Genomic DNA, 15,000 nt, shown 5'->3' on the forward strand with positions numbered 1-15,000 from the left:
TATTTTCCATAGAAAGTATATAAGTGCCCCCAAGTTTACACGTTTGACTAAGATTTTCGGCAAATTTGCTCCCCCCCCCCCCCCCCCCCCCCCCCCGATTTTTTGGTATTTAGTAAGGATTTGTATGGGGGAGGGGAGATTTGTATACAAAGTATGCCACATATTTGTTTGGGAGAATATTAAAAGTAATACCGTACAGAGTTCTATGATTGCAAAATAGATAATTATGTTTTTAAAAGGGGTTTAATTGAACAGGTAAGAGGAGATATATGTACATGCAGGTTTTTATTTTACATGGGATGATATGTTTGAATTCATCAGAGCATCTATATTATTACTTCTCACCAATCTGAAGACTCTACAACCAATTTACCTACTTAATAATATATATGCCAATCGGCACACGATACTCAGGTGAGTGTTTGGGCCCACGAGCCTCTTGTTCTCTGCGTGTCTGGTACGAGTACCGATAACGATATGCTTGCGAGTGCTTCCACTTCTATAGGAAACATGGTCAACACCTTTTCTTTCCATTTTAAAAATATTTTTATTGACAAGAAAAGATAACGACGAAATATCAATATGACACTACATTCATAACAACAAAAAAGCTGACCACAAATACGACGAGGAATACATCGTGTGACGGGGTTTACATGAAACTGTTCGCTATGAATTAAACAATGTTTCAACATTTGCTAAGAATGTTACTGTTGTAACATTTTATTTTACATAATTATATAACAGAAATCATACTAAATGCATGAGTAACAAAAATTGAAAGTCATGAACAATTCTAGCATTTCCAAAATGACTGTTTTGTTGGGATCTTTTTATGTAATGCTTCATTTTGAATTCATATTACTCATGTTTTGGACAAGCTTGAAAATATGGTTTAAAGCATTATTCTGAAGGAAAAGAAAAAAACGAAAAGAAAAATGCAATGTTCTTTCATTTCAGTCTCTCCTTTATAAATTCCAGAAGCCATCATTGTGTACTTCTGTAAATTTCTGAAGTATATGGAGAGAGCCCTCTTGTGTGGCCTTGGCCTACTGAGAATAATTATGGCAGACATCATTAGTAACCTCCAACCCTTATGCAGAATCTGTTAGGATCACGCACGCGTTGTTTTTGTTGTAATGTGCAGCTTGAAACAATGCCATTCGCAGAGGAAACAATGGGGCCTTGTGTTTTAAGAATTTTAATAGAGTATCTCCTTTGTATCATTCATGAAATAAACATATTTATAATTCTTGAGTTAAAAAAACAAACATATTTAGTTACATGCAGATCACATAACTTACTGACTTGCAAGTTAATATGAAAACGTTCTCTTCAGTATCGATAAGTTTTGTAAGAATATAGAAATATGCATTCTGTCAATCAACGGAGAGGATTTGCGACCTTGACCTATTATATAAGTTTCATTAAGTTATCCTTTGATATTCAACAAATTATGAAAGTGAGAAAATTACATTCAGCCTTTCGTGGCGATGTGAAACCTAACAACCACTCCCATCTACATCATAGCAAAGATTCAAAACAACAGACAGGTGGCTCATTGCAAAATATAATTACGCTCTTCATACAACCAAACCTGCGTCATATAATTGCGTAAGTGTTGAGCAAAAAATCACCCTTGCGTCGTAAATGATTTAAAACAGTTGAAAATTCAACTGGAAATAAAACATATCAAAATAAATAACACTGAAATTTAAAGATGTCCTGAGTTGAACAAAATATACAATCAAGCCCTAAAATCTGCCGGTTTTTAACAAAACGATGAAACACAACTCAGTTGTTGTTTCTGATGACCCGGTTTATCCAGTTGAGGTAACGAGTCACCTTTGTATATATCCCATATTTTCCTTTCTGACCACAACCTTCCCCGTAACTAGTCACCCCATAAACAATCCATCGTTCAGTCCCATTTACGACTTTGGGACAGATGAGGGGACCACCGCTGTCTCCGGCACAAGAGTCAACACCACCCTTTTTAAACCCCGCACAAATTTGTTTGTCACCTATATTATAGTCGAATGCTTTCCGACATTTTTTCTTGCTAACGATGGGTACTTCTGCTTCACGAAGTGTTGCAGATCCTGATAAATGTGTGTTTTTTTGTTTTCCCCAACCTACAATATAGCAACTTGTTCCATCGGGAAGATCATCAGATGGATCCGGTAAGCATGCGTACTGAGCTATGTTACTTATCTTTTCCGGTTTGCGGAGCTTGAGAAGAGCTATGTCATTAGTTATGGTTTCATAATCGAAGTTGCTATGAGGGAAATCTTTTTCTAATTTCATGTCAATTTCTTTTTTGTTGTCAACAGATATTTCGTGTTCGCCAACACGAACAATGACTTTTCGTTTCCGGCCCCGGCGCCGGATGCAGTGGGCAGCAGTTAAAACCCAACCCGGGGCGATGAGGGTACCTCCGCAATACTGTTCCTTCCATTTTGTTAGGATGGCGACCTGTCAAATAATAGATGTTTTGTAATTTTTGTATATAAAGTCTTATATGAAGTAGGCGATACATGCGTGTTTAGATTAATGTTACAAAAAAAGTTTGAAAGACAATTTAAATGAGTGACTGACAAAGAATATATTTGAATTATAATTTTAACCCCAAAACCCAGCAAGCCCGATGTAAATTTAGAAAAAATACCTTCAGCAATACGTGACTATAAACGTTAACAATACTCGTAAATAAACCCATTCATTAATTGATCTGTTTGATATTTGAAATTCTGTTAATGTAGTCCGGAAAAGCGTCGCGTCTGTTTCTTTATTACTAACCTGCCATGGCCAGCTGTGAGGTATGGCTTCTCTCCCTCCAACAATGCGGTATCCCCCACGCGGTCGAACCCCACAGATTTTCTGAGTACTGACCAACAATGGGGATGTCTGGTCGCGAGCTGAAAAAGTCGGTTATATTCTAGATATTCAAAATACGATTGTTGTCATTGTTAATACATGTACATGTAGCTTTCGTAACTCCGAATATTACTAAATAAAATTTTGTTTTTAAAAGTTCCTGATACTGAGTAGTTTATAAAGGTTATCTATGAATCGAATATGCTTTACCTTATTGACATACTGGAAAAATTAATGTACATGTTATGAAAACAAGGTCACACATATTTTCCGTGTCCCTAGATAACGATAATTTGACTCGTCTGTCTCGTGCAGTTTGTCTCGTCTCATTAAATTAAAATTCAAACTAAAAATTAGTCTTGGAAAACTGTTTTGTTACTGTATCTATCTAACTACATGTATTGACATTGGAAGCGCCATGAAAGACCTTTAATGACACTATCAAACGGTATATATACATGATACAAAGTGTGCGCTCGCCGTGGGGGGTCTGCTCATGGCAGCGTTGTCTAACTCTTACTTGAAATTTCAAGGCGAATGATTGTATATAAAACGGGTAGAAAATTCCAGGGTGTCCGCATGAGTGACAAGTTCAAAGAAATCGGGCAAATATTTCAGCGAAAATGAGTATTTTCTGTGTCCCTCGGCGGAATTGTTGTTTGGATACTTGGAATAGAAAGGAAGACATTAACTTTGAAAATAAAAGTGCAAATAAGTGACTCAATTGGAGTATCCTCATTGAGATTTGCAAATGAACCACGCTGGGCTCATTTAGCAGAAGAACAGGTGTTTTCCCCGAGCCTTGGCAGATTTTGGAGCATCCAATGAGAAAATAAGAACACTAATTTTGCGTCAGTATTCTTGTTTTTAAAAATGCTTACCCACTTCTTTCACTCTCGGAATAACACGATATTTTTATTATCTCGTATGTATAGCTTTTGTAATTGATAACGAACAAAGGCATGAAAAAGCGATAAAGATTATGAGGGTGTCTTTATTTCTGGAGGGTTCGTTATTCCAAAAATGATATCAGTAATTGTCTAATGAGAAATATCACTAATCAAGGCCATCTCTGTGTCCTTGACATTGCTGTGTACTTTAAGTAAAAGCTAATTGCATTGTCGGGAGGAATAATCGAATCGAACATTGATTTGGCCTTATGTTAAGTTTTCCACGACGACCTAACTACGATCGGAATAATTGTGTATCTCGACAAATCTCGATTAACCCGCGGCGCTGGAACCTGCAGATTCAACTTGACATAAGTCGAATCATGAGGATTTGTTTTTTAAGAAATAACAAGATTAGAGCGACCAAATGCCTACAAGACATTGAAGTTTATTTTAATGTTTAATACAACATAACGGCTAGAGTTGCTACTGTACGTGTACATAGTTTTATTGGTGATGTGCCGATAACCCATATCCTAGACTGCTTGGTTTTAGATTTTGACCGAATATTTTCAAAGTTTGCCAAATCTGTCAAAGAAGATCAAATTAAATGTATTGATAGGCTATATCGTAAATATTTCCCATTTAGGAGATCATTAAGGAATGTCTCGACAGACAATATTACCCAGTTGAATAGAAAATACAGAATTTTAATTTGAGATGATAATGGAGCGTAGGAGCGGAGTGCAAAGAGCTAATAAGTCTGAGAGCGTGTCTCGAAAAGGTAAAACGAATATGTGTATTGAAAATCTTATGTAAAGTGTTTCTAACATTGTAATTTTTTTTTTATTTTTCACAGCTGAATATCTCATTAAAATTCAATAAGTGGATTATGCAGGATGGTGAGATATAAAAAATATTCATCAGCCTAAATCTTAACACTTCACTGCAAGTCAATATTGGAATACTGTTCTCAATCTCCCTCGATCTAGCGTCGATCTTCGCGTGTGGTGCCTACATCTCAATCTTAGATTCTTACAATGGCAATTCCACGATTATTTTCCAACAGGTCAGGTATTCTGCGATGCATTGTCTTCTGTAGCACCTCTGTCGAGGTTGCGAACCCGGTTTTTTTTTTTGGTAGCAACATTCCAAAGAGAAGAGTGCCCCACGCAGTGAAACGATCAATATTTTGGATCGAACCTTTCTATGGAGATCAATTTATTTTATCGTAGGAAACTGCTTGAAAGATTAAGGTTCTATTGAGAAAGACCCCTGAAGTCGCAACTCTACCGCTTCACGAAATTCCGTAACATTCTGATATCGTATATCAGGATTGTACCAACAACAATAGAGAATTCATTCAACAGTGTGTTATCTCCTATAACCATGAGCAAATTAATAAATTCAACTTGTTATCGTCTCATGAGTGCAAAAATGTTACTGTTTTTCCAAAAGAAAAAAAAAACACCTGTCGTACTTTTCTGAATTCACTGTCTCTTTAAGTTTTGTATCTTGCCACCTATATAAAACTGTGAAATAAAAAAACGTATCATTCTAAAAGCAAGAGTAAAACAACTACTAAATATTCCATGTAAAAAAAAATCATTAATTATATCGAATTATTCCTATAAATCATAAATTGTAGCACTAAAATTCTATTACGAAGAGACAAATTGATACTACGAAGAAACACATTATCACATTAACACTCCAACTAATAATAAACTTTAAAACTACCAGTAATCTTTATAACGTTTATGATAAATCAAGTTAATTAAACACATATCATAATGATGAGGTTTAGATATGATAGGCCTTCAATCAAAAGCATGCCATCCTTCAAGATTTTATACACATAGCTATAATAATTGCAAACGAATTATCCCAACCTTGTTGAGGATTTTTTTCTAAATCTGTCTGATATATTGCTAAGCTCCTTGCGTATAAAAGAACCTGACAGACAAGTTCATCTCCAGTATAAACGTACGTTCCAATAAACCCTGAATGTCTTGTGGCACTAAATATATAGAGTATATAATTGTATGGTTATTTTGTAGCTATTACATCAAAGTGCCAATGAGTGCTCATACACAGCAAAAGACAGACAGAAAGTAGGACAAGTGGATTTATTATAAAAACCACGTGATGGTGCACGGACAGACCCACTGACACATGTTTATATGAACAGTGTCTGACATGAATTTGTATACACATGAGACGAGCAAACAAAATGCAGCCTGTCTTAGGATCTACTTATGATAAGACAAGCACGTTAGTAGGCAGACACATTCAACATCGTCAGTTGTTTGTGTTGCTGATTTCTAAGAATCATTCGTAAATAGAAACTATAAGTAGCCTTGGAAAAAGAAAACAAGAGGCAATGGGCCCAATGCATGCTCACTGAAGTACCTATTTGGGTGTATATTGCACATAAAACATATGTTTATGATGGTATTGTCCTCTGGAGAAAACAAAACAAAACACGTCAGCATTGTTGGAATTAGAACCGATACATCACCCGAGGCTACTGATGAAACAGATATGTGTAATGTACATATACTAGCTCGACAGATCCACAGCTTGCAATACATCTTTGATCCAATCAACCAATCAAATTTTCGGACACTTTCGAATTTCAATCACCTCCCCCCCCCCCCCAACAGAATAACAAGAGGACAACAGAATTATCCTAGAATGCTATATTTCAATACACTGTGCATAATTAAACTGTATTCTAAAGGATTACCACATGGAATCCTCTACAGTAGGCCCCAGGCCGTTAGGCTAATGGATTCACATTAAAAAAAAACTTGTATCTATACCACATATCAATGCTTGGGTATCATTTTGCCAAATTGCTTTGCCTGTCAATATAAAGCATTTTTAATGTACCTTTAGTGACCTTTTCTTAACCCAGAAGGTGTTGGTTTGTACAGAACTGCAGTTATATCAAATGTGAATGTTTGCATATTATTTTGACAAATTGGAAGCTTTTTCCAATTCGCAATTTAGATATTAGAAAATGTATTCTTTTCGTTGTGAGAATTTAAGCAATTCTTGCACCCTATGGACCACATCCAGATAGTCCTTGGTTTGGACTAATTTGAATCAACCTATTGTGTTTAGATATGATATTGTACATATAACCTGAGTTTATTTCTATGGAGTCTCTATCTAATGGAAATCAAAAGTAATGACATAAATATAGAGGCAACAGAATTAATTATTCCTCGATCTCTTATAAAAACTTCAGTTGACCCCATGACATACATGTAGGTGAGCTAAAATTGACATTACTGCCTCCAACGTGCAGACCTTGAGAATCTAAACCCTGTTAATGAAAGTTGTTTTCTTGACACGGTTCCACATTTAAAAAGACGGTCTGCGTATACACCCAGTAATAAACAAGATGTGTTTGTGAAAAACTGATGCCCCCGTATGGCCAATATTATTGTTCTCCTCTCTCAGTCTTTTCTTGTTTCCTTGAAATTATTATTTTGTGAAATTCATGATGCCAGGAACAGTGACATGGTGTACGGTGTACTAAATCATTGCTCGGGTTCCTTACGTGGACGTCTTTATTTCTGTATGATCAAAGTGACGCAGGTGAGCGTTGTGGCCCATTAGTATCTTTTATTGTTCAGTAGGTTTTATCGTCTCCATCATATTCCAATTACACTATCCTCTATATTCAGATAAAATGGCAACTCCGATTATTGATATACCTTGAATATTGTTTGAACAATTCAACATTTTCTCATGAATGTCGTGATGGGAATCCAGCGAGTCGTCTATCCTACACGCAATAATTTCATTAAGAACTTTTATCAATGGTTGAAAGGAGAACGCAGTCTAAATAACAAGAAATCAGAATTGGAAACCACACTCCTGTCATGATAATTACATAGTATTGAAGGATGGCCACACGACGTAACGCATCTCTCTGGCGGTGGACTATACCGTAATTCATAACTGCTGAATCAACTTCTTATGTTGGGTGATGTAAATTTAATTATACCTTTGTAATCAGAAGGAGCGTTCATATTGAAAGAAAATTCGGAAGTATATCTGTCTCATTCAACATTATTGTTAACAATTGAAATGATAACCTTTTCGATGAATGCGACAATGGTATAATGGGTTGCCCACCAACACACAGAATTCCTACATCATTTAAGGTTTTCCGGAATTTCTTAAAGACGTGCATTTTACATATACATATTTACATTTTACATATACATATTTACATTTTCAATATGCTTACCTTCAATATCTGTACCAATTATAATATGATAGATATTTCCTCAGGAATGTGAACGAAGTGCGTATGAATGTTGATAAAAATGATAATATAGTACGGTTATTTTAACGGCTAGGGATATAAATGAAAGTAAAATGTAAAAAATAAATAAAAATAAATAAATTTCATTTTTGAAAATACATGAGGGTATGAACAGTTATGCTTCACACCAGCATGCTTTTGGCGGAGCGCGTCATGAAGTATGTTGGTGCAAGGCGTCCCAGTTCAGGTCCTCCTGTATATTTTCAAAAATTTAATTTATTTCTTCAATACAGTGCTAAAGTTGTTTTGTTTATGATTTTGTAGATTGTTGAATAACTCTTCTGTTTTTGAAATGTTTAAATTCATATACATACTATTTTCAGCCTTTCCCCCAAAGAAATGATATATATTCAGTTTGATATGAAAATCCTTTGAATTCTCACCAAAAAACGGCAGCAAAGGAATTCTGTTTGCAAAGTATGTTGGAAGGTAACAGATGTTGATGAGGCTATCGAAGTAAAATGCTTCTTATTCAACGCTGGTTAACACCACAGTTATTTTGCATTGATTAAAAAGTATGTCTCCGCTTCAATTTCACAATGATATAAAATATGTCGTAATTTACAACGGAATATCGAGAGAAAAAAATCAAAGTTGGTTCGCTGCATCGAGAAAAAGAAAATGAATATTCACAAGAACCTATTTAGAAGAAATAGAAAGATGAAAGTTAAAAATACACTTTCGACGTGATTTAACCTAAATATAGGATATTTGGATTTTTAAAAGTCTATTTCAGTTAATTTTATAATGCAAACATTAACCATATGGGTGATGCTTTGAAAAAGAATAAAAATAATCGTGTAAGAAATTCTGATAGCGGGTTATACTGAATGAAAGGATGATTTACCGTCCTGACATGTATCAACTGATAGTTCACCATGCAGACAATGCACATGCTTTGGTTACGAGTTTTGATTACATGACCTTGACCTTTCAATACACAAAGTTTCTTTAATCGGATGAACTCGCCCTTTTCCGTAACTGGAAAGAAGATTCGGACGTGGATCGAGTGCATTAATTACACATCGAATTGATGCAATACCGGTAATACACCGGATACACACATGTTAACGTCTAGAACCTAATCCCTGTGTAATGCGTTATTCGTAAGATTAATTTTCACAATTACAACAGATTCAGTTTTGGTATCATCGAAGTCGTATTCACTCTAATACATAAAAATAATTGAAAATGATAGCGGTAAAAAAGCTTAGCTTAAGCCCCGAAGCCGAAGCTCGTGTTTCATATCGTGACGCACATCTGTGACGTTATAGTTTCCGTTGTATATACATGTGCATAAGAACAGGGTTGCGTTCAAGATCGTAACGGCTAGTCTAGGGGCTAGTTATGGTGGCAGAGAACCCATTTTACAATGTGTTGTCTCTACACTAGCCGCTACGATCTTGAACACAGCCCCGACTCTGATGGAGCAATTTATATGCGTTTACGGAAATAGTCGAGTAGTTACGATTGGAAATATCCTACATAGCTCAAAAGTTTGCATCCCCCGGGGATCCGGGTTAGAATAGGCCCTCAGTACCCCACCCCCGGGGATCCGGGTTAGAATAGGCCCTCAGTACCCCACCCCCGGGGATCAGGGTTAGAATAGGCCCTCAGTACCCCACCCCCGGGGATCAGGGTTAGAATAGGCCCTCAGTACCCCACCCCCGGGGATCAGGGTTAGAATAGGCCCTCAGTACCCCACCCCCGGGGATCAGGGTTAGAATAGGCCCTCAGTACCCCCTTGCTTGTCGTAAGAGGCGACTAAATGGAGCGGTCCTTCGGATGAGACCGCAAAAACCGACGTCCCGTGTCACAGCAGGTGTGGCACGATAAAGATCCCTCCCTGCTCAATGACCATAAGCGCCGAGCATGGGCCTAAATTTTGCAGCCCTTCACCGGCAGTGGTGACGACTCCATATGAATGAAATATTATCGAGCGGGACGTTAAACAATATTCAATTAATCAAAAGTTTGCTCTACCAGACGCCGTAGCTTTAGTGGTTAGGATACTTGCATCTGGGTTTGATTCTCAATTCCGCGTTTCGTCAAACTTAAGACTTTTGAAATAGGTATTGACCGTTCCTTCGCCAAGCACTCGGCATTCAAAGTTTGGATATGACCATTAAACCGGAGGTCACGGTACGCGTTGGCACGATAAACAACACTGTAAGTGCCATGCATAGGTCAAAATTTACGGCATTTCACCAAAAGCTGGTGACGTCTCCACTTGAATTTAAAAATGTTGAATAGAAAGTATAAAAAACAAATAAAACCAAGGATGCAGATAAACAGGTAGCTGCAAAACTAGGACGATAAAGGAAAAATATTAGAAGAGACTGGTCTGATCTATCTCAATTTTCCAGAAACCTACTTTAAAAGTTCTGCAGGTATGAAAGAGACAGACCAAAACTATCGCCATCAATCTCGTGGCGTAAAAATGATAGAAAACATGGATGGACTGTTAATAAAGCAATTGTTTAAAAGAGGAAGAAGACAAATTTTCTAAGAAACAAAGACTTTGGGATAATGTGACAGTAGAAGTGATTTGTATTAAAGATAACAGTCAGTTAAAGGGAAATTAATGAAATTCCTTGCATGCAGTCGACTTACCCCACTCTCTAGGTGACAATTGGCTGACTGAGGGCGAGTGTGGTTCATGTTCAAACGTATTAAACGTGTACTTTTTACCACAGACAGACCCCGCTAAACGACACTTCCGCTCCTCCTGTATGTAACTGTTACCGCAAATTTTGTGTTCTTTGCACTTACGAAATCTTCTTTTACGACAGGAGCGAGTGCAATGTCCCCATTGCGACCATCCATCGTATAGTAAATCGTATAATAGTTCCTCTATTAACCTGTTTCCACGACGAAATCCTATCACTTTATACGACAATGTCGAGCATCTCCCTCGGCGTCTTTTACAACTTTGCTTTTCTTTGAGTACACTTGTGCCGCAGTTTTCTGGTTGATTACACCGTCTTACTCGGGTCTGCTCGCACTTCCGGTTACAACGGGTCCAGTCTGACCACTGTGTGTAATACTCACAGAGAATCTTATTTTCGCGGTCGTTGGAGAATGGATTTGATGTTGTCGAGTTCTTTGATTCTACTTTTCTGCCTTTTCTCTACAAGGAAAGCGGATGAGAATTCATTGCATAGTTTTACCATTCAATATCTACATTTAATATATTGCGAAACTTACTATTCAAATATTGCAAACATTGAATTTTGAATAATTATTATCACAAAAAACTAAGACCCCGAGAGGAAACCACATAAATGTCATGAAAGTAGCGGTTAAGTACTTCCTATTGATAGGTTTAAGTCACGTGACGTACGTTTTGTATTACTGTCTGTTCTTGTCCGTCGTCAGCCATAAACATTTGAACATTTCCACTTCTCTGGAACGGATACACCAATTTTAATTAAACCATCTATGGGTCAAGGGGAACAAAAATTGTGAATTTCATGGTCTCTGTTTCCTGACGGGTGTGGCTAAAACCATAAAAATTAATGTAATTTAAAAAAAATTACTACTGGGCATCAAACAGTCACACTATCGGCATGATTATGATAAGCAAGGATGCCTTTACCAAATCTGTGAAATTCATGATTCCTGCGTTCAGGTCCTAGGGTGGGGCTAAGTTAGTCATATATTGAAAATGTATTTAAATCCTAAACATTTATTTTACTTCTGAACATCAAATAAACTGTTGCCATTATGAAAATGAGCCCGATGCAGTACCTAATATGTGCAATTCATGGCCCCTGGGTTCTGCAGGATTCATACTACAGGGTGGAGCTTAGTTGGTCTCATATTAGAAATGCTATATATCTTAAAAAACTTCTCTTTACCTCTGGACATCAAAGAGTCAAAATGTTTGCATGATTAAAATGAGCCCTCCGTCAAACAAAACTGAAATCCACCACCCCCTGGATTCAGGCCCTAGGGCTGTACATATATATTGAAAAATACTTGTAGATAGAAAAATATCTTTACTGTTGGAAATGAAGCAGGAAAACTGTTTGCATGATTATGATGAACAATGTAAAATTCGTGACCCCTCGGTTCAGGCCCCAGGGTGGGGCTTAGTTGACCACAAGGTGATATATAAGTGTGTAGTCAGGTAACCATTAAGGACCCATAGGTCTCTTGTTAATTAACCAGACTGTCGCAAAGAGATAAAGATTGGGGGTGATGCTGCTGAATAAGGCAAACATTGTTTTGATCTACTCGTCAAGTTTGATATTTCTAAATTTTGTGGGCTTAAGCTCTGGCGAAAATAGAAATAATTTACGAACACCGGATTAATATGTATGAGAAATTTCTGGGATGTATTGGGACCTGACAGTAAATGCGTCCTCCTAAAATTAGGTGAAAGAAAGTCGTAGTAGCATATTTTGCTGACACCTAGAAGTTTTCAAACAAAGATTTGTATGGAGGGATTTGGAGTGACTTTCCACCTTAACAGAAAATAATTGCATTCATTTTCTCTCCCCGAACACATTTGACTTAAAGGGTATGAATGTATGAATCGCATGGACTTTAACACTTCCAAGGTAAAATGAGATTATCAAAGATATAACGCTGGGTTCGTTTAGGGCAAGGCGATCATACAAATCTCAAGATTGGGGGTCCTGTACATTGACAAATTATAGGAGCTGGCTGGTACTATTGTACGCCAGCTTTCTCCGTGGTACTAGAAATTGAAGATACTATGTAATAGAGAGCGGTGACTATTATATCGTCATGCCGTCTTTTCTATTACAAATGTGGCATGGTGGGCATTTGTAGTTTTGCCCGATAAATTATTTCGCCCTCAAGGGCGATTGGTATCCCATTCCAATGTCGGAGATTTCTTATCCACAAAGCTTTGTTATACAGCCGCACTACTAAAGCAGGTGTTCCAAAATCTGTTTTATCAATCAGATATAAATTTTTAAAAACGATTTGTCTGGACATTTTTGCCCTAAAACTTTTAAATATAAACAGGTTTTATGCATGTATCATCACCAATTGCAACAAAAATAAAATGACTAAGAGCAAACATTTTCAAATAAATAATTATTACATAGTCGACCTTCACCGATGTGCAATTCAAAATTCACTGCTCTCAACAGCCGCATTTCCTAAACAAACTTCACCATACGGGAACACCTGAGGTGGCTTCATAAACACTCGGGATTCTGTTCAACATTCATATCAGACATGTAAATGTTTGTTTATATAATATGTATATGTTTCTTCACAAACGTATCAAAGAAGGCAGATGAATTCTGATCTAATTCTAAAATGTATACCTTGGTGCACTGTTAATTATTGCGCTTGCCTAGTCTAGTTATGTCACTTAGAATTGTGTCAGAGAAAACAGACGTACGTATTTTGTTTTCCTTTGCCCAATGCATAGAACAGGGAACACTATGCCAAAATTGTGTCATGTTAAGAATTCCCCAAAAGCCATTGCTTGTTTAACTCGTTCTAATGCCCATCCTTACGTGGAAAGAGGAAACGCAGATCTTGTGGAGTAAAATATTAATAAAGATTGCTCAAATTAGAGAGGACAGAAATACGTGCTGCCTTTCCCCCCATTCATCAGGCCGCTAAGATATTTATAAACGGAAATAAGGTTTAAATGATATCGCCTACATTTAAAAAAAGAAGAAGGAATTTTAATTTAATTTACTAAGCTAGTGTACATTTATTGCTTAAGCAAAGTTGTGAATATATTAGTAATCAATTTAAACAAATTAGGAATGAATTAAATATATAGCTTACCCTTTTCCCGTTAACCATCGACAGATCCGACGTGAAAACAAAAATTAGTATTACTACAGACACACGGATAATTCTGCTCATTTTCCACGCAATGTCATAACAACCAACTAAACAGGATATTTATAAATTATCTGTTGAAGTCAGGTAGACATATACATCCTGATCTGAATATATTTATTATATGAACACACGATTCTTCTCTTTGGGGGAGTGTTTCTTGGAGTGAGCAACCAGTCTTACTATCCGATAGGAGTACCTTTTCATAAAATGCGCCGTGCCAGCACGTGCGTCGCACGCCGACTGTGTGACGTCGCCAGTTCAAACTTCACCGATTGTTATAAAATGCCATCAACCCCGAAGAACACGTTTAACTGGAGAGTTTCTTCCACTGACGATGGTTGCTTGTGGTCCCATGCTGCTATTTAAAATATCACACATTCCAACAAACTTTACCCGTACTATACACTGTAATTGAATACAACTTGCTTACTCCCCGATTTTTGATACTCAAATAAAAGCTGCACATTTTTTCCCCAGCGCTTGAAGAAGTTGTAGTGCTGTTTACATTGTAGCATCAGTAGAAGTCTTCATTCATCTGCCTGTGATAAGTGTCTTCAATGAGTATATTCGCTTACGGCCTGATTGCGACTGGACGGTATCTACGTATAGATCGCTGTCCACCTGCCGGATAAAGCGACTCAGGCGCGGCGAGTTAGCCCTGCGTTGAGAAGCACCACGGAAATTTTACCTTCGAACAATTTTCACATCTATATGACACTTGGATTGCTAACTTTAAAATTGTCAATAGTGTAAGTTGTCCTTCAGGAGATAACGAGCTATTTGATGTCTATGGATAATCGGGGCTTATCCATGAAAATTTAATTTGAATAGTGTTACACCTCTTGGGGCTATATACGTGTTAGGGATATAAAACTTTTATGCGTCTTGTGGGAAGTTCAAGTTTAATAGCATAAATCAGACTGTTATGATATCAATAAATTTCCTGCAACCCATTTATATAAATTATTGGCAAACTACACGACTAAAAATACCCGATAAACGGAATTTTCATAAAATGTCTGATAATTATTTTAATGTGACACGACA

At 36.9% G+C, this 15,000-nt stretch overlaps 1 protein-coding gene across 1 annotated transcript; it reads right to left on the reverse strand.

The window, feature by feature from the left end:
• Nucleotides 1-522: 522 nt before the first annotated feature.
• On the reverse strand, nucleotides 523-14,593 carry LOC125671106 (plasminogen-like). The gene is made up of 4 exons (XM_048906571.2): nucleotides 13,894-14,593; nucleotides 10,726-11,242; nucleotides 2,800-2,918; nucleotides 523-2,475 (listed from the first exon to the last, which is right to left on the reverse strand). Exons 1-4 carry the CDS (start codon nucleotides 13,972-13,974, stop codon nucleotides 1,795-1,797), a joined length of 1,398 nt encoding a protein of 465 aa, XP_048762528.1. The 5' UTR covers nucleotides 13,975-14,593; the 3' UTR covers nucleotides 523-1,794.
• Between the last annotated feature and the right edge of the window lie 407 nt (nucleotides 14,594-15,000).

Source organism: Ostrea edulis, chromosome 4 (genome assembly GCF_947568905.1).
Source record: "Ostrea edulis chromosome 4, xbOstEdul1.1, whole genome shotgun sequence".
Lineage (NCBI taxonomy): Eukaryota > Metazoa > Mollusca > Bivalvia > Ostreida > Ostreidae > Ostrea > Ostrea edulis.